The sequence below is a fragment of the Zalophus californianus genome, chromosome 8 (genome assembly GCF_009762305.2).
Source record: "Zalophus californianus isolate mZalCal1 chromosome 8, mZalCal1.pri.v2, whole genome shotgun sequence".
NCBI classification, from domain to species: domain Eukaryota; kingdom Metazoa; phylum Chordata; class Mammalia; order Carnivora; family Otariidae; genus Zalophus; species Zalophus californianus.
Window position 1 is genome coordinate 118,595,100 of NC_045602.1, and position 20,566 is coordinate 118,615,665.

A 20,566-nucleotide genomic window follows, 5' to 3' on the forward strand; every position below is an offset into this window, starting at 1 on the left:
CAGATTTCTATCCCTCCTCCTCCTCGAAGCCCTTCCCCACTCTTGGCTCCAGACCATCTCCCCACCTGGGGCAGGAGGGCATGGGCAGGGAGCACAACACCTCCTTTGAGAAGTCTGCCCTGATTGCCTCAGGCTGGGTGAAATGCCTCCTCTGTGCCTCCCAAGGCTTTGCCCTCCCCAGCCTGCCCCACAGGACCCTGCAAAAATTGGCCATCTTACACTGTTACTTTGTAAGAGAGACCTCTACAGCCAGAAGGAGTTTAAATATTCTGGGAAGAACATGGCCTTGGGAGTCAGACAGGCCTGGGTTCAAATCCAGGCTCTGCCGTGTGGCCTTAGAAGGGTCACTGCCCTGCACTGGGCCTTGGCTGCCTCCTTTGAGCAATGAGGACATGTGATGGGGAGGGGAGAGTCACCTGCTAGGATGCCCCCCCACCAGTGACAGCTGAACACCAGGAATGTGGCTTGTTGAAACCGAGATGTACTGTAATCGTGTCAAATTCATTCTGGATTTCCAAGACTTAGCACAAAAGCCAATGTTTAAGATGTCTCATTAATCATTTTTATTACATGTTGAAACAATTTTTTTGATATCTTGGGTTAAATAAAATACATGATTAAAATTAGTTTCATCTGTTTAAAAAAAATTTTTTTTTAACTTTTTAAATGTGGCCACTAGAAAATGGCAATGTCCACGTGTGCCTCCCAACCCTGGCTTGCCTCCTGGTTCTCTTGGACAGCGCCCTCTAGAGGACCGTTACTGGGATGGGGGGAGGGGTCGTCCCTCGAGTGGGTTTGGGAGTTAGAGGGCCTGGTCAAGGACTCAGGACCTGGGGCTTGACCTTGCTGTCCCCTGGCTGCTGTGTAACCCCAGGCCAGACATCGCCCCCTCTGAGCCTTGCTTGCATCAGTAAAAAGAACCGGTGGGCCAGAATTGGGTTTTCAGTTTGGGGGTGCCCGTGGGCAGGGGAGATGGAGGCTTGGCCCCTCTCCAGGTCCCCCGATGGAGTCCCCATCCAAGGAGAGCCCATCTCTGCCCTTCGTGCCACCCATGAGACCCCCACATACCTGTTGGCACACATGCTTCCTCTACGCACGCACACATCTCTAGGTGGGGGAGAAGCGGGGGCAGCTTCGAGGGCCGGCTCCACCCTTCCTAGTCTGTGACCCAAGCAGCCGTGGACCTCCTTTCCCCAGGTGCAGGAGGGAAAATGGTGAGCACTTCCTGATTCCTGTGGCTCAGCAATGGCACCTGGAGAAGGTCACAACTGTGTCCCTTTCATTGTCCCTTAGCCAGCCAGGTTCCACTGCTGGCCGCTTTGGCTCCAACTCTCCTCCTCCCCTCTTTGCAAAGGCCACTGGGTCTGGATCAAGGCAAAATCCAGCCGTCCCAGGACAGGGGGCCAAGCGCTCATTGTGATCCCCTCTGAGCCCCTCCTGGTGGCTCAGGGCCTCCATGGCCCCCGCAGTCCTGTTTGAGCTGGCAGGTTGGCATCAGGGAAGGTGAGGGGGCTGCGGCCTGGCCCAGGACACTCAGGGTGGGAACCTCTTGGCTCTGGACGATGCTCCACCACTGCCCAGTCATATCTGTTCATTCGTTCACTCAACGAGTTTTTATTGAGTACCTACTAGGTGCCAGGTACTGTTCTGGGAGCTGGGGATATATCAACAGATAAAACAGGCACAGTCCCTCCTCCTGGGAGAGCAGACAATAAACATAAAACAAGTGTATTCGCAGTGCTGTCCAGGACAGTAACCATTACCCACAAGTGGCTATTTGTTTAAATGAGTTGAAATGAAAAATTTAAAATTCAGTTCCTCATTCACACTAGCCACATTTCAAGTGCTCAGTAGACATACATGGCTGGTAGTTTCTGGATTAGCTCAGATATAGATTTTTCCTCATCACAGAAAGTCTGTCAGACGGCACCAATAATGTATTGGGAGGGAAGAGTGATTTGAAGCACTGGTTTTGGGTGAGAGATGCAATTTAAATGAGGTAGTTAGGGTACGCCTCCTTGAGGAGGTGATATCTGAGCGGAGTCCTGAAGCAGAGGAGGTTGGGAGCTATGTGGGAATCTGGGGGCAGGAGGAGAGTGTTCCAGGCCGAGGTAATACCAAGCAAGTGCAAAGGTCCTGAGGTAGGATCTCAACTGGAATGTTCAGAGGACAGCAAGGAGGCCATTGTGGTGGGAACAGAATAAGCAGGGGGAAAGCTGAAGCTAGCGCCGGAGGGGACAGGCCCAAACACGGAAGGCCTTCCCTTTCATGGTAAAGGCTTTGGCTTTTGCCCTCAGTAAGAAGACACGGCAGGACAGTTTTGAGGAAAGAAGGAGTCAGGATTGGTTTGTGTTCTGCCAAGATAACTCTGGCCAACCGTCTGCAAATATATTGTCGGGGAGGACAGGTGGCCACAGGGAGGCCAGTGAGGAGGCCGCTGTGCCATTACGGGCTGGAGGCTGGCCCAGCGCGGGGGCAGTGGAGGCAGGGGTGCGGTTCTGGAGACGCTCAGGAGGCAGCATCCACGGGGCTCCCTGCAGACTGAATGTGGGCTATAAGAGAGGGTGAGGGGGGGTCAAGGACGGCTCTACAGGTTGGGGCCTGAGCACCCGGCAGGCAAAGGCGGGCATGGGAATAAGGACAGCCCCGACTTTCAGATCAACCGCACGTGAACGCCCCTCACACCTCACTGGGCACATGTTCAGTATCTCAAACAGCCATTCATATTAAACAGGCTTCGTTTACGGGACAGCGGCCGCTCCTTCCCGACCTCACCAAATGTGGGAAGCCTCCAGGAAGCGTCTCACGAACCTTTAACCTCAGGGATTAGGGACCTTGCTAACTTTCTCTTAGCCCAGAAACCAGTTCCTGGAGTCAAGCTCCACATGGAAACCTGTGTGTAGAGCAGGAAAAGCAGAAGCTTCCAGATGGAGGTGCTTGTCAATCCTGGTGCTTGTCAATCCTGATGCTCCCAAAGCCCTTGGAATCCTGGGGAGGGGCGAGAGGCAAGTGGCCCCAGAGCAGGACCCCTACCTCCCAGCCCAGGGCTCCCCGTTCCTCTTGCCCTACGCTGCGCATGCAAGCAGACATACAGGAGGGACCCCTGGGGCTGGGTGGTGGCTCGTCTGCTGCTGCGCACGGGGGCGGGGGGGGGGCACCCTGCAGGCTGCAGCATCCAGGAGGGCAGGGGATGGGAGGATTGACGGACACACATTCCCTGGGTGACCTGCACATTGCCAGGCGTCTTTCCAGGGCGAGATAATCTCTCCCGAGAAGAGGAAAGAATTCTAATTACTTCTCAGGACAATATTTGTTTGGAGAGAGGAGAGACAGAACATAGGGTGGGGAGGGGCACGGGCCACATTAAATGGGGATTTGTTTTCTCATTTACCTGGCGACGTGGGGGTGGGGGGGTGGCGGGGGGCGGGGCTCCTGCTGGGTCCTGGTGGGGCAAACCACCTGCCCTGGGATTTTCCTGGGGAGCTGGGCCTTGTGGGGGACGGGAAGAAGATGTGGCTCCCACCGCACCCTGGGGGCCCTCCAAGGATGGAGAATGTTCAACCGGTTCAGCGCGCACAGAGCGCCTGCTAGGTGCTGGGAGCCGCGCGGCCAGCCAGAGCTCCAGGTCCCTGTTCTCAGGGAGCTCGGGGGGCAGTGTGTGCAGTGAACGGATATGTGGTCTGACTGGGCGGGGGGGCAGGAGGTTGGGGTGAGGGGGGTCCTGCCCTGGGTGGTCAAGGATGGCCTCTTGGAAGGGGCCAAGTTAGAGCTCTGAGTGACTTGAAGGGGCCAGCTGGGTGAAGAGAGACCAAGGATAGAACGTTCCAGCCACTGGGCACAGGGCAAAAGTGAGGGGAAGGCGAGGCATGCGCACAGGACAGAGAGGAGATCAGGGGGCAGTGGGCGGGCCCCGAACCCTAACCTGGTGGGCTTTATCCCAGGTGCAGTGTGGGGAGCCAGGGCAGGTTCTGAGCAGGGGGTTGGCCTGGCCCGACTTGGTTTTACAAGGACTGTGGCGCTGGGTGCTGTGTTCTGGGCTTGGGAATAACCTGGGAGGGAGACCGGTGGGGGTGACTAGAAAAATCTGGAAGACTTGATGAAAACCACAGCTTCCTCCCTGGCCTCCAGGGCCTCCGTGCTCACGCCTTCCAACCCAGCCCTCCTCTGATCCCTCACTGCCCTCGGTGGGTCTCCCGTGGCGCCCACGGACTCCGGGATAGAAACCCAGCTTGTGTGGGGCCCTCAGGGCCCTGGACCTGCCCCGTCGCCCCATGTCTTACCCTCTGCTGTCGCACACCTCTTGCCTGGCCTCACTGAGCCCCTCCGGAGGCCCCACCTGAAGCCAGGCCATCCCCCTGCCCCCCCCCCCCAGCTGCTCCCACTCTCCCCACCCCTCCCGGACCCGCCAGCCCTGCGCCCATGGGCCCTGCAGGTTCCTGAGCCCCGGCCACTCCTCCCCCCTTTCTCCACACAGCCCTGTTCACAGAGACGCCCCACGACATGACAGCACGGACGGGCGAGGACGTGGAGATGGCCTGCTCCTTTCGTGGTAGCGGCTCCCCCTCCTACTCGCTGGAGATCCAGTGGTGGTACGTGCGGAGCCACAGGGACTGGACCGACAAGCAGGCGTGGGCCTCGAACCAGGTACCGCCCCTGGGGAGACCCCCGAGCTGGGCTGGGACCACCCTGGTCCCCGGGAGTACGGACGTTTCTCCGCCCTCCGAGCAGGAGGCAGAGCTAGGCTGAACCCTTGGGATGGCCACGTCCCTCTCGTCAGTGTACAGATGGGGAAACTGAGGCCAGGGGTTCCAGGCAAGGCGGACAACCCAGTCACTGCACACACACTCACTGGAGCGGCTACCGTTGGTGTCCTGCGCACACCTGCCACCAGCCCCACGGCCAACTGCCAACTCCGCCTCAGAGTTTTCTCTGGGTGACAGCCTGCTGGCTGGCAAGGCAGCCCAGCAGTGACGGACAGAGCTGGAGGACACGTCCCCCAGCGGCCTCGCCCGCAGCTGGGGTGATGGGAGAGCTCCGCATTCTCTCCCTCAGGGGCCCCACCGCCCGCAGTGGTAGCCGGCTGGATAACAGGCACACTACTGACTTCCTCCCGCCCACTCCCCTCCTGACGTCCCCTGGGATCCCCTCCCAGGGAGACTAATTGCACTTGAACCTTTGTCTCAAGGTCGGCTTGTAGGGAACCCAAACGAGGTCACTTCCGTTCTTACACTGGGGTAAATGCAAGTAATATACGAACACATGCCTATCTGCCCGCCCATTCACGTATGAATACGTACATTCACACACCTGCACGTGCACACACGGGCGTGCTCGCACATCCTTGTGTGTTCATGAAATAGCCTCTAACATGTTCACAGATACATAGTAAAGATTTTATTTATGCATTTATTAGAGAGAGAGAATGCACACAAGCAGGGGGAGTGGCAGGCAGAGGGAGAGGCCGGCTCCCCGCTGAGCAGGGAGCCCGATGTGGGGCTCAGTCCCAGGACCCTGAGATCATGACCCGAGCCGAAGGCAGAGGCTTAACCCACTGAACCACCCAGGCACCCCTCACAAATGCATATTAAATTCTGTCTTGCTCCTGGGGGTGTCAACTCTCCAACACTTGCAGCCTGCCTCACAGGGCTCAGAGGACTCTGGGGGCTCAGAGGAAGCCCCGAGGCAGAGACCTGCAGATTTTTTGCAGTTGGCAGCATCAGGGGTCAGCCTTCAGGGAATAGTACATGGGCAGGACTCTGACAGGATTTGCCACAAACACACGATCATGGGTGTGATACACCTAAAAACGCAAACACGTTCGCAGACGGAGACCCAAGTGTAGAGACAGACATTCTAACAGGCACAGCAGGCAGACCCCCCACCCCCACAAATCCCCAAATACCCACATATCTAAATGCACAGCACGTGCCGCTTTACAGGAATCCTCTTCATTGTCCTTGGCTCTGACTCACCACCCCCACCCCCACCCCGAGGGGACACAGAGGGATGCCCAACTCCGGACCCGAAGCCTCACTTGTCACAGCTACTATCTTAGTTATTGTCCATACTCGCACCCCATGATGCTAACGCCTTGTCTCTGCTCTCTCTGCCCCTCCCGCTCCCTCCCAACAGCTAAAAGCATCTCAGCAGGAAGACACAGGGAAGGACGCCACCAAAATAAGTGTGAGTTTTGGTAATGACTTCTTGCAAGGGCTCTAATGGAGGACACAGCCGTAATTTAAAAAAAAGGGGGGGGTCCAGTTCAGCTGGGAGCTTGGGCATGAAGATGGAGAAGAAGAAACAAGAAATGGGGAAAAAAATCGGCCTCGTTCTGTTTTTTAAAAGATGCAGATTTTTCAATTTCATTGAATGACAGGCATCAAAAATGACAGGGAGGAGAGAAGACGCATTCAGTCCTGTCAGGGCCAAGGCTGTGTGTGGCCCGGGTGCTTTGTGGCTGTCTCAGCAGCATTTTTAATTTGGGGAACCAATAGGGTCTAATGGGACTAAGCTGGCTTTTTTCGGCCCATCATGACTGATGGTGGTGGCATGTCAGGGTCAGTTGGGTCATGTGGATCCCGGGGCTGAGGTGGGGCGGGGAAACTACAGCTGAAGGATTTCAGGACTGGCCCTGTCTTCTCTGCAAGGACTCATTTTATCCATTGGTACAAGTCTGTAGGGAATGGCCAAGCATTCACCCATTTTACATGTAGGGCAACTGAGGCTTAGAGGGGTCAAAGATTTGCTGGAGGCCATGATGTGGCTGAGCTCCCTGTCTTCAGGGCTTGAGCTCCTTGTCTCCAGACTCTTCTGGGGCCTCTGTGGGGACCCAGGGGACTCAGGGAGTGCCAGGTTTTGCGGAGGAGGGCTGGATCGGTGCGGGAGGCATCGGGTCAGCCCGGCAGGGGACTAGTCAGTCCACTAGCAACATCAGAAATGCAGGTGCCCCCAGGAGTATGAGTGTGTATGTGGGGGGAGTGACTTCCAGATTCACTCTTTTCTGCTGATTCTTCCACAACTTTGCAAGGGTTTGTGAGGGAGCTCCGGACCCCAAGGCCAATGAGACACAGATGCTCAGAAGAGCCTGGCCCCAGAGCAGAAGTCACAGTGCAAAGAGTGGGCACCAGCAGGCGTGGGGGGGGGTGCCATGCTGGGCAGTGAAGATGGGGAGAGAGGAGGCAGAGAGGCCAGGGAGGAGGCTCCCTCAACTACCCTAACAGGAGGTGAGCAGATTAGAGAACGAGGGCCTTTAAAGCAACATTTGTGCAGTCTGCCCAAGGCCCTTCCCAGCCGGGGTCTGGAAATTCAAGCCATTTCCAGATTAGGGCAGCTGCAGCTCCCCCTACACCCCTGCCCCTCACCTTTACCCTCTGCCAAGGGCACATCCATGGGCAATGCCCCCATTCCTTGTCCAAACACCCACCACTTAAACCTGGGTAGGTAGAGATCTGTGAATATATTTATATACCTGCAACTCTCCCATGATTTGGGGGTTTAAGGAGTGTCTCAGGCAAAGGGAAGAATAATCTAATTGACTTAGAGGATTAGAATTCGAGGCTGCTAGGCCCCACGTGAGGGGAATGTGAAGATGCTAATTAGTTAAATAAAATAAATGTGCTCAGCGTGATTGTGCTATCACTCCCCACCCCCAGCCCCTGAAATTCCTACACCAGCTGGGGTTCCGGGGGTCTGGTGAGGAAACTCTCACGCAGGCAGCAACTACCTCCTTGTCCAGACGGCGTCACACACACAACAGTTCTTAAATATACAGACACGGAGTTAGCTGACACCTGGAAACAAATGCACAGCCCAGTTTCCCGCAGGCTAGAAGGCTCAAACTTTTCTCCATGGCCTTCAAGGCTCCGCTCAACTCATTCTGCTCACCCTCTGGGCTGTCTAATCTTGCTTGGCCTGGCTCCCTCTCCCCTCCCAACTCTGGCTGCTTCTCCACCTTCCCATTCCTGCCCGCCTCCTGGCCTTTGCATGGGCCAGTTCCTCTGCCCAGAAAACTGTTCCTCTCTCTAACTTCAGAGCTCAGTTTAGGACGCCTCCCTTGACCCCGTGGCTCAGCCAGCACTCATTTCTATGCTGGCTGCATTTCCACGTGCAATAATCCCTGTGTGTATTTGTTTCATATCTGTCCCCCCACACCCCCAGACTCAGTGGGGCTGGCACTGTGCCTGCCCGATGAGCTGTTGCATTTCCAGAGCCTAGTACAGTGCCTGGCACCTAGTAGGTGCCCAATAAATAATTGAATGACTGTCACACACCCAGGCCAACAGTGGTATAAACCCAGACATAGATTTTGGTACACGGACATGCCAACATGCTGTGCATCCGTGCCTGTATGTGTATGTATGCAGGTGAATGAAGGCACAGGGTGGCTCGTGGGGGGCCACAGAGCCTAGAACCCAGGCTCTGTATCTGTAGGAGCCAACTGAGCCAGGCAGGAATTCGGCCCAGTAGCTCCATGTCTTCTAAAAGTCCTGCTGGCGATGGGCAGCTCCTGATTTTTAACTGTCGGGACCTACTTTGAAAAACTCCATGGGAGCTGAGCACGTGTCGTGTACTGGTGGGGTGGTATGGGGGCTGTAGGATCCCAGAGCCTGGGGGCTTCCTGGAGCCTGGGGCAGGAGGGCTCCGTGTGACCTGTTGGGGCTGCCAAGGTAACCCTGGGAAGGATCCGAGTAGGCAGTGCTGAGGACACAGTGGGGCCCAGAACCTCGAATCCCTGAGCCAAAACACCTTGTGAGCTGGGAAGTCCTAGAGATCGGCCATGTGAATGACAGCGGTTACTAAAGTGAAAACTTTTCATGAATTTGTGAATCACAAGACTCCTATTCCCTGCAGGCAGGGGGCAACTGGAGCATGAAACGGGGCCCAGCTTCTCTGCAGGGAACAGATGAGGGAATGAAAGAGCTCAGCATCTTGTAGGGAGATCGGTTATGTAGTAGGACAGGTATCTGTGATAAAATAATAATAGTAATAATGCAAGTAACATTTATTGAGTGCCTGCCATATGCCAGGAACCATGATGAGCAAACTTTACATGAATTATCTCATTTCACTTGGGACCTGGGGAAGGATCCCTGGCCTAAAAACATCTCCCTTTGTAGCTTGCAGGTGCTGAGGATTTCACCTTCGGGACCTCATTTCTGTGGCTCGAGCAGAGCTGTTTTCAAGTTCTGGATGTTTTTCTTTGGATCTAACTGAAGTTCTTTGTTTTCAAGTTTAGGTGAATTTCCCCTTAACCAATTTTGCAAGCAGCGTTGACTCTCACCTTCTTAATTTTAAAGCAAGCTGAAATCCACCCCACCCCCACCCCCAGACCTTCTTTACCGGCCTTCATCATGTTAACTGCTTTAGTGGGAAAGAGTCCTGGGCCACCCGAGTCCCCAGATGCATGTGGCCCAGTGCTCTGGGCCCGCTCATCCTAAAGCCTGTATGCCTTCCAGCCAAGCCCCCCAAAGCCACGTACAGCCCTGAAGAGGCCTCAGGAAGCATTAGCAGCCCTGCTCTGGGATCTCTGTGAAACCCCCATGACTGGTTATAAGACTGTCCCATTTGTTAGATCAGTCAAGCCCTTGCCAACCCTGCCCAAATGCTCCGTGTGTGTGGTGCACATGTGGACACTTGGTGTTTTTGGTGGAAGGCTGGGACGGCTGGAGCGGTGCATGAGGTCTGCATCCTTCACAAGGAAGTAACAGGCCAAGTGGTAGCTCACGGTTCACTATGATTTTTATTTTCTGCTCTGGATGTTTTTCTCTTAAAATTCCTGCAGTGGTCCACAATATACACAAGGCATGAAGTTCTGAGCTCCTCCAGGGAGGTGAGAGTCCCATGGAGCCAAAAATCACTCCATCTATGTCAGGAATGCCCAAAACATCCTAGAGTGGTCAGGGACTCTCGGAGGCCATGGTCACACATGCGCAGTCCCCGTCTTCAGGTGCTCCCAGGCCAGCGTGGGAGATGGATGTTGACCATGATCATCACCCAATCATCACCCATGATAAAAAGTAAAATGACAACTGTGACCATCAAAATGAGGATTGCTGCCTGAGGGTCTGAGCCAGTAAGAGAGGACCTGGGTCTGGAGGGCTTCCTGGAGGAGGTGCTATTTAAAGCACTGCAGTATAGAGCGTTGACTAGGAGTGGGGGATCTTGGCTGGTATGTGTTGGAGGAACTGTAGGAGGCTGGTGTGGCCAGGGGGCAGGTGTGGGGATGAGACCCCGAAGGGCTCGGTCAGCCCCTGCTGGGAGTCATCAAAGGAAGGGCCCTAAGTTGGGGGCATTGTGTAAAGATCTGTCTGGCTGTCATGGAGAACAGATTGGAAGGGGCCACAGTGGCTTTGGGGAGACTCGGAGGAGCCTGGGACGATGACCAGATGGGAGAAGCTGGGACCCTAGTCAGTGCAAGGTGGCTGGACTCTGGAGGAAAGGGGAGGGGTCCAGTGATGTGCAGAGGGAAGATCATGGAATTCTGGAATTGACTGTGCTGGAATGCACGAGGAGCAAGGGCAGTGATGACTTGGAGGGGTCTGGTTGGAGTGGGTGAGGCCTTCTGGGGTCCAGATTCAGAGTTGGATTCTGAACACACGGGGGGTTGATGGTGAAAGTGTCTGGGTGCTGCTGATGGAGGCCTAGGAGTGGCAGAGCTCAGAGCAGGCCCTGGCCTGGGGCAGGGACCACCTGACCCCTACTCCCCATCCCAGGCCACCTGGGACAGGCCACCCTGTCCCTCGTGGGCTCAGCCATGAGTCAGCATGTAGGAGAGAGGTCTGGCACCGCGGACATACATCAGCATCACTCATTCTTCCCGGCCTGGCTCTGGAGACAGACCCCAGCCTTGAGGGCCCTGGGTGCCCCTGCCATGTCCAGAAAGGCCCGGGCCATGGGCGAGCAGGGAGGAGGCTGAGCTTGGTCATGGCATGGACTCTCCATGTCTCTTTCAGCGTAATTAGGTGCTTAATTGCACTGCTAAGGCCTGTCGATGCCTGTGCCGAGGTGATTATGATTTACAGCCAGGCTGCGGCGTGGGGTCTCCTCTCCTTCTGGCCTCTCCGGTCTCACTGGACGGTTGGGCCATACCATTTTCTGCCCAGTTTGTGAATGAGGAAATCCAAGAGGCTGCTGCCTCCAGCCCCAAGAAGCTGGGACAGGATGTTGGGCCCCCTCCCATAGGTATGGCTCTGAGGATGGGCTGGGCTCCCCCCAGACAAGGAAGGCTGGGGACTTAGGGAAGGGGGTAGGAGCAGGTGAAAAGGTAGCCCTGTGGTTTACTGGTCATGGGAGGCTCACCAGATGTGTCTGTCCCCAGCTGGGCGGCCATGGGCCCATCACTTTACCTCTCCGAGCCTCAGTTTCCTGACCCATACAAAGGGTATCCTGGCAGGGCCTATATCAAGGGGTTATTGCAGGGCTTAAACAAGATGTATGAGGCTTTTAGCACATCACCTCGCAGTGATCGAGTGCTCTGTAAACACTGGCCGGTCTTACTGCTGTTGGGGGTTTATTTGCCTTCTCTGGATGGTGCTTCAAGGGATAGACACCAGGGCGAGAGAGAGCAGTGTCTCATGCGTGAGTCTCCCCAAGGTGCCGGGTTTGGTGTGGGGTCTGGTTGTCTGTGAGTCCATGCAGGATTGCTGGGGTCTGGCCGGTTCACAGCTGTGACCCCAGCACCCAGCTCAGAGCGGGCGCCTGCTGAATGTCCGCCAGATGCATGAGGAGTCCGTCCCAAGAGCCTGGGTGCTGGTGACTGGTCCGGGTCAGACCCAGCCTCCCAGCACCCACCCCGACTCCCTCCTCTCCTCTCCAAGGGGAAGGGCTCTTCTTCTGAAGGCCACCGTGTCTGCTGGCAGAGGGGGCGACAGGGTCAGGGGGCTGGGGGTGGGGGGCGCAGACTGCTTGGGGAGGGCCGGTCCAGGCCTCGCCTCGGGTCTGGGGGCGGAAGGGGTGGGCTGCGTCTGGTGCTCCCTCCCTAGGAGCGGCTGCTCCCAGCGCTTCGCATTATTACTCCATTAGCGCCTTGTAGGGTTGACAAATGAAGGATAATTAATATCCGTGAGGGAAACAGATGTTGAGGTAATTCGCTCCCCGCTGTGCATTTGCAACAGCATCTCCTAAGTCGCCCGAGAGCATGGCAGGGCCACAGGGCCTCCCTGTGCCCTTGGTCAGAGGTGATGGAATCAGCGGGGCCTGTGGCCTCCAGCTGGGCCCAGCCCAGAGCTGGGCAGGGAAGGCTGGCTCTAAGCCCCACACCAAGAGGGGTGGCTCGGAGAGCTTCCCGCTGCTTCCTACTGGGAGCTCTGCCTGTGTCCCCCCTTGTGCCTCCTGCTCTATCAGAAGCCCACATTTTCCTGCTTCGTGGGGGTGATGGCCAGCTGGAAGGCTCATACGGGCCAGGCTCCTTGCTGTTGCCCACCCACCTCTCCTCTTCCCTTCTGGAGGCTGGGACGCGGCCCCTCTGGCCCTGCCAGCACTGGGTGACCATGGATGGACCGGTCGCGCCATTTGGAGAGGTAGCGTGCATGCAGTCAGGCCTGGGTTTTGTTTCTAGCTCTGCCCTTTGCTGACTCACTGCCCACGGGAAGCCCCTTCTCTTTCCTGAGACTTCATTTCCCCATCTGTAAAGTGGGTATAGAGGTGTGTATGTGCCTCAAATTAGAAAGAACGATATCTCCACTTCATTTGAAGAAAGGACCTAGAGTGAGTCCACTCATTCAACGAATGTTGTCATTGTCATTTACAGGGCACAAGGCCCTGGATGGTCACTGAGATGAACAAAATGGGTATCATCCTTGCCCTCATGGTGTTTACAGTTTGGCCAGGGAGAGAAACAAAAATCAAGTCAACAGACAAATAAATGGTTCTCAAACTGTAATGACTGCTATGAAGAAGATAAACAGGGGGTTGTGATGGAGGGCTTCTCGGAGGAGGTGATGTTGAAAATGAATGGGAGTCAAGCAGGCAAAGAGAGGTGGGGAACAGCACCGGAGCAGAGAGACCAGCATGTGCAAAGGCCATGAGGTCAGAAAGTGCTTGGCACTTGGAGGAGATGAAAGGGGCCCAGGGGCCCGAGCAGGTCAGTGAGATATTGTAAGTCATGTGTGCACGTGCCCAGCATAGGCTCAGGCATGTATGCAGTGAATGCACCCCCATGGTCCTCTTTCGCGTGCCGGCCTCCTCACGGCAAGGGTGACCAGCAGGGGCCACCCCTCCGAGTGCTGGGGCTTGTGGCAAGAATACGACAGCTGGTTTTCTATGCCCCGCCCCCCACTCCGGGGGCGGGGGGAAAAGGGGCCAGGAGGGCTCAGGGCTGGGGCTGCAGGTCTGACACCCACTTGGCTCCAGCCTGGGCCTGGCGAGCCTGCAGTAATGCCAAGTGGTGAGGCAGGTGGTGAGGTCAGTGACACGGGGCTGGGGACTGAGCTCCCCATTCTGTCTGGGCAGGGTGAGGGCTGCAGGAGGCAGGGCGGGGCTCCTTTGAGCTGCAAGTAAGAAGGGGCCAGGGAAGGACGGAAGCCCCTTCCCACCTCTCCTCTCCAGGCCCGCTCCCCCCTTCCCACTTTCTAATTTCCTACGTTGAAATGTGGACTCACAGAAAGTTACGATAGATCATAGGGTCCCCTGTGCCCTTCCCCGGGCTTCCCCAGTGAAATGCCTTACAAAACTGGTCAACTGCCTTTTCTCTTCTCATTGGAAAAAAAAAAAATTAGTAGCATTATAGTCACCACAGGTTTACTCATAAGAGCTCTGATCTGGAAACTACCCACATGCCCATCAACAGGTGGCTAGAGGAACAGATTTCGGGGTGTTTCTCTGGATGGAATACTGCTCAGCAGTGAACAACCACAGAACTTAGAGCAAACAACACAGAGCAGCCTCACTGATACTCCCTTGCGGGAAAGCGGCCACACACACGAGTCCAAGAACAGACCAAACTAATCTAGGGTGACAAAAGTCAGGGTAGGTAGGGATGTTGATGAGGAAGGGCCACAAGGGTGGGCTCTAGAGGGTTCTAAGTGTCCCATGCTTTGCTCTGGGCGGTGGTGACACAGGTGTACACAAATAAAATTTCGTCAAACTGTATGCACTTTACTGCCTACAAGGTTTATTTCAGTTTTAAAATAAAAATTTAAAAACCGAATCAAATAAAGAAGCAAAGAGCCAAAGTACAAAGACAACTAGTACAGACACTCTTGCTCCCTGCAACAGGTGTGAAGTTATTAGTATCCTGATATATTTGTGGTCAGCCTTGTTTTTTGTTGGTTTGTGTGTTCAAGGAAATAGGACCTTTCACACGAAGCTGAGACTTGACTTTGCCGTATCTCCCGGGTCCCCGGCCCTCCCCTGGGCTCCAGCCCAGACAGAACCACTGCTCTGGGGCCCCCGCATTCCCTCCAGTCTGTTTTCACACTTGCACACACCTGTCTCCAAAGCCAGGACCGAGTGTTTTTATGCGTTTGTTTACAGAAACGGCCTGGCCCCGAGGGGCTCTGCAGTGAGATCTTCTCCCTCCCCGCGTGTCTGGGAGCCCAGCTCTAGCTCAGGCTTTTTAACTGCTGGGCAGTATCCCATCCAATCAACTGACTACCGCCTACTTATTCGTGTTGTCGATGGACACTGAAGTAGTTTCTGCTTTTTTGCTATTTGACTCACATTCCCGCAAGCCTCCCAATGCCCTTGTGGGAGTGGTCTCTGGGGCCCCCGTCTCCGAGTGGGCTCCCAGAACCAGCGCTCTCCATCTTCCCACCTGCTGTCTGATGGCCAGGTCATGGTCTCTCTGTCCCCCTCCCCAGGTGGTCAAGGTGGTGGGCAGCAACATCTCCCACAAACTGCGTCTGTCAAGGGTGAAGCCCACGGACGAAGGCACCTACGAGTGCCGTGTCATCGACTTCAGCGACGGCAAGGCCCGGCACCACAAGGTCAAGGCCTACCTTCGGGTGCAGCCCGGAGAGAACTCGGTCCTGCACCTGCCCGAAGCCCCGCCCGCTGCGCCCGCCCCGCCCCCCCCAAAGCCGGGCAAGGAGCTGCGGAAGCGTTCAGTGGACGAGGAGGCTTGCAGCCTCTAGACTGATGCCTACCCGGCCACCCACCCGCCCCGCGCCCCTACAGCTGTACAGAGTGCATGAGGAGCCGCTGGACCGCTGGGGACGGGACTGCCTGGGTCCAGCCGCCTCCCCATCCCCAAGACTGCCTGTGGCCACCACGTCGGCTCTCTGCCCACCACTCCCTTGCTCAGCATGTAAGCCCTGCCAAACCCTTCCTTTTCAGACCCCTGCGGTGACCTGGCTCGGAGAAGGTGGCCCCGGGCACCAAGGGGACGACCACCCCAAATGCTGGGGCGGGCACCATGCCGAGGCCAGGCTGCCTCTCTGTCACCAGCTTCAGTGGAGTCCAGTGTTTTGCTTTGCTTGCTTGTCCCCCATCCTGTCCCGAGCCGGGGCTTCCCAGCCTTACTCTCCCTCCTTCCCCATCATCCCCCACTTGAACCTGGGGGTGTGGACTGTGACCCCTCCCTGAATTTGGACTGGAATCTTCTGAGTCCTGGCGAAGAACTGGGGCACAGAGCCCCCAGGACAGCCTTGCTCTGGGCCCGTGGCCCGTGAGCAGGGTCACTCACAGGGGTCCTGGGAGGAGAGGGAGACACCCCATTGCCTCCTGGGGGGTTGTTCTTCATGTTCAGCTTCCTTATACATAAGAAACAGCTCCCTGTCCCACCCTCCGCAGAGGTCAGGGGACCAGGAATCTGCTCTTTCACATGGCAAGTCCGAAGGAGGGCCTTTCCCCTCTGACCCAGTGGCCCTATGCAGAGTTTTGCACCAGCAGGACCCCTTCCAGGGTCTTCGAGGCTCTCCCAGGAGCCCCCCTCTGCCAGCTCCCAATGTCCCAGCCCCCTCCTGGGGCCCATGCCATGCCCACCCAAGGGCCTGGGGCTGTTGGGAGCCAAAGGCCCCCCCAGTACCAATCTCCTCACAATTCCCGACTGGGGGACACCCACCCCCTGGTAATTTGTAAATATTTCTATTGGGCCCAACACCCCCTGGCAACTGGCTCAAACCTCTGGCCGCCCCTCACTGATGGAATTGGGATGTGGGAGAGGCCGAGGGCTCTGCCCAGGGCTGTGTGGGTAACCCTGTACACATGATCCAATCCGTGACTACCAGCCAACCTGAATAAAGTGGTTTAAAGAAACCTCTGGGCGATGTCTTTCTGGGGCATTTGGGTCTGGTGGGGGAGGGGTCAGCCCACACCCAGCCTCCCTCAGCCCCCTCTCCCTCCTGCTCCCTGCCCACCCCCTGCCCCCAGCACAGAACAAGAGCTGGCTGGGGCACAAAGAGAGGGTGAGGGGAAACCGGCCTTTGTCCAGTTACCCAGTGCTTGAATTGGTCTGAGGTTTTGAGATAGTCACACATACAGAGGAGTGCATAAGACATGTTTACACTGCTTTGTCAATAAATACATTAGAAAGCAAATAAAGGTGGCCCATCACCTACCAAACGCGGCACTCCAGCACATTTTTCATGTCCTTGTTACAGCTTTACTATACCTGTATGTATGTCATCTTAAGCAATATAGTTGAGTTTTGTCTATCATCTAGAACTCTCTATGCACGGAATCATATCACATCCATCCTTGCATGCACCACTCTGTGAGATTCATCCATGTTGTTGCATGTCTGTAATTTGTCCATTTTTATTACTGCATGAATATCCCACAACTTATTCATTCATTCTATGGTCGACAAGAATTTGTGTTCCCATCTGGGGGCTCAGCAACAGTGCCGAGGGCATTCTCGCCTGTGTCTCCTGGTGTGTGCAAGCATGAGATTCCTGGGGTGTGTCTACTGGGCCGGAGGTTGAGGCACAGCACGTTAGGGATCTCGTTTGCCCGCATCAGGTATCACCAGCACCTTCTTACAGTTGAGGAAACAGCATCAGAGAGGTTAAGTAGCTTGCTCAAGGTCACCCAGTTGTGGAACTCTGCTCTGCAGGATCTGGACCACCCCCCAACCTCCCACCCCACCCATTGAACATCACCACCTCTCCCATCATGCCCTGGGCTTGGATTTCCCTTGGCTCATCCCAGACAAGAGTCCCACCCACCACAGTCCTGCTGAGAATCTGTCTGAGGGTGTGTCCTTCTGGGGCGCTCAGGTGAAACCCTCACAGCCAGCACACCCAGCTGGTCCCTCCTCGGCACCTACGGGAACCACAGCCACCACCTACACTGTCCCTGTATCCATAGGGACATCCTCAGGATCTCCAGCAAGCCTCCTCACGTCTCTGAGCCTCAGTTTCTTCTTCTGTAAAATGGGGAGGCTCCCAGGGAGATACGAATCAAAATCATGAAATACCCCTTTGCACACACTAGGATGGCATGAATCAAAAAGACAGATAATAACAAGTGTTGACAAAGATGTGGCCAAACTGGAATCCTCATGCTCTGCTGGTGGGATTATAAAGTGATGCAGCCATTTGGGAAAACAGTTTGGCAGTTTCTCAGAATGTTAAACATAGAGTTGCTGTATGACCCAGCAATTCCGCTCCTGTGTATACACTCAAGAGAGCTGAAAACCTATGTTCACACAAAAACGGGTGCCTGAATACTCTTAGCAGCATTATGCATAAGAGCCAAAAAGTGGAAACAACCCAAGCACCCATCAACTGACGAATGGGTGGATAGAATGTGGCATATCTAGACGCTGGAATATTATTTGGCAATAAAGAAGAATGCAGTACTGACAATATGCTACATCACAGATGAACCTTGGAAACATTATTCTAAGAGAAAGCAGCCAGACACAAAAGGTCCCATGTTGTATGATGGCATTTATATGAAAAGTCCAGAATAGGAATATCCATAGGGACAGAAAGCAGACTGGTGGTTGCCAGGGCCAGGGGAGAGGAGAGTGGGTGGTGACTGCTAATGGCTATGGGGTTCTTTTGGGGGTGATTGAAATATTCTAAAATTGATTGTGGTGATGGACACACAACTCTGTGGATATCCTAAAAACCGTTGAATTGTACACTTTACATGGGTGAACTGTATAGTGTGTGAATTATATCTCAATAAATCTGTTGAGAGAAAGGAGGTGCTCCTGACTACAGCACGGTGCCCCTGGGCCCACAACAGGCACACGGGAGGCCCCCAGGAAATTCTGACACCTATTAATATTGCTGTGATTTTTATATGGAAGTCAGAGCCAAGTTGTGCCCCTCCCCAGGGCAGCCTGGGGGGCGGGTGTGAAGGGCAGGAGAGAAACATGAGTCCCGGGCGAGGGCAGTTCCTAACAATCATACCTAGTCCCGTCCTAAAGTCTCAGATAAACCTCTGCACACCCCCAGGTTAGTGGCAGGACACGGTCCCCTTTATGCCCCACCCTAAGAATAATAGGGCGGCGGTGGGCTTATTATAAATTTAGATGTCCCAGCCCTCCCTTGGCCTTCAGATTCCTGCCCACATCAATAGCTTGTGCCCCCAGGTGGTTCTATGATGGGGAAAGAGAGCAGACCCCTGGCCAGGGACATCTTCCCATACTCTTGCTCAGCTCTCATACTCGTACATCTCCAGTCCCCAGCTCCCTTGGTCTCCAGGGCCCTGAATTCTGGCCCCAACCCCTCCCACACCCTGGCTGCCTGCCCCCCTCTCAGTGCCCCTCCCAGGGCTCCCCTGCTGACCCTGTCCCAGAGCTTCCCTTTCTCCCTGTGCAGCATGGGGATGGGGTAACTGACAGTAAGGACAAGGCTTCTGTTCCCCCTTCTTGGTCCTAATTTACCCCAGGATTCAGAGTGTGAGGCAGGAATGCCCCCATTTTAGGAGGTGAGAGTGTGTCCACTAAGTTTCAACCCAAGGGCTGGCCCTCCTGGTTCAGGGCAGGACTGACTATACTCCTAGTCCTGACAAGCGCTGGCTATGTGATTAGCTACCGAAGAGGGCCAGGGCCAGTTCCAAAATCATCCCGGCACCTGAATAAGGAATGAGGTTGGGGGCAGGGGATGATAGGGGCCTGGTCCAGGGGGAGAGGGGCAGGGACTCAAGAGCCCCACCAGGGAAACCGGAAATGAGTGCGGGCTGCTGCCCGCCCAGGCCCACACTTCGCCTAAACCCAGGCATCTGAGTCTGGGGAGCTTGTGAGCAACCCAGGTTTTGGGGCTATACCCCTGGAGATTCTGACTCAGCAGTTCCAGAGTGGAGCCCAGAAATCTGTATGTCCGGCAGGATTCTGATGGAGGTGGCCAATGGATGGTAGTTTGAGAAAAACTCTACCATATGATCCTTTAAAGAAATAGACACACATAACTAAAAAATAATACTTTTTATATAAAAAGTGGGTGTTTCACTCAACCACAAGCAACAGGCCTTGCTTCTTACCAGTGCTCCTTTGGGCCGCTAACTGAAGAGCATTCCAGCACATGGGTGCACCACAGTCACCCTAAGGACTCACCTCCTGATGGACAGCTAAGTTATTTCTAGTGATTTGCCATTACAGGCGATGATTCTCCAAATATGGTTCTATGAACTGCTTGGCACACGTGAGGTATTTCAGGTGTGTGGGAAATCCTTCAGCATGGAATCATTAGCACCAGATAGATGAATCTACACTTTCAGTCTGAAGCAGTCTAACAAACTGCTCTCCCCAAACAACCTTGACAATCTTAAAAAATTGGGGGGAGAATTAAGGGGACACCGTGAAATTAGCTTTCGGCACACTGAAGCTGCTTTCATTCACCCACACAGGTGAGGGCAGGGCCCAGGAATCTGCATTGCTCGCAAGCTTCCCGGCATGCCCACTTGTGAGCTGTTGGGATACCATGCGTGCAAAGTAAGTTGTCTGAAAAGACACCCATCGAGCTGAGAACTGTGGTCACTCCTAAGGAGCAGAATAGAAGGGACACACCCCAGGAGGCTAAATATTTGTAAAGGGCAAGTATTACACCTGTAACTTGATATGCATAGAGATATTTTTCAAAAACCAACCAGGAGACAAAAGTAAATAAAATGGAGGGAATCCTGGAATGTGCACCGTGTGGGGTCTGAGTGGCCTTAACCAGGTCTCACCTTCCAGGAGTGAGGAGGGTTCTCCACTCTTCCTCCATGCTTCTCTGCCATCCCCTCCCCACTACCACTTCTTGTTTTGCTTGATTTGGCCCTGATTTAGCTTAGGAATCCACGCCTGTTCGAGGCCACTTGTCTCAGTGAAGGCTTGCCCACTCCTAGCCTTAGCGTGTGAACCTTGATTAACCTAAGCTAGGGGCTCTTCACGTGGAGTCCACAGATCACCCCAATCAGGGATCCGTGGATCGTATGCATGGGATTCACAAACTTGAGTGGGAAAAAAAAACCCTCCATCTCTATTTTCACTAATCTGCAACTGAAACTTGGCATTTCCTTCTACTATGAATGTAAGCAAGAAACCACAGTAGTGTTAGCAGTAACTTTGTGACTTTGTCCCCAATAGAAATCACAAATATTTTCATAACACAAAAGTTATTACTGTATCTCAGAACATTGTTCACACTCATCACTACTTCAGAATTATGGTTGTTATTAGATCTGCTGCTAG

At 54.8% G+C, this 20,566-nt stretch overlaps 1 protein-coding gene across 1 annotated transcript in view; it reads left to right on the plus strand.

The window, feature by feature from the left end:
- VSTM2L (V-set and transmembrane domain containing 2 like) overlaps positions 1–16,194 on the plus strand; it is a 36,125-nt gene extending 19,931 nt beyond the window's left edge. Inside the window, exons 2-4 of the mRNA XM_027622460.2 lie at positions 4,475–4,644; positions 6,133–6,183; positions 14,799–16,194. Coding sequence (XP_027478261.1) covers positions 4,475–4,644; positions 6,133–6,183; positions 14,799–15,071 — 494 coding nt within the window. The 3' untranslated portion in view covers positions 15,072–16,194. The remainder of the gene's footprint in view (positions 1–4,474; positions 4,645–6,132; positions 6,184–14,798) is intronic.
- The last annotated feature ends 4,372 nt before the right edge of the window (positions 16,195–20,566 follow it).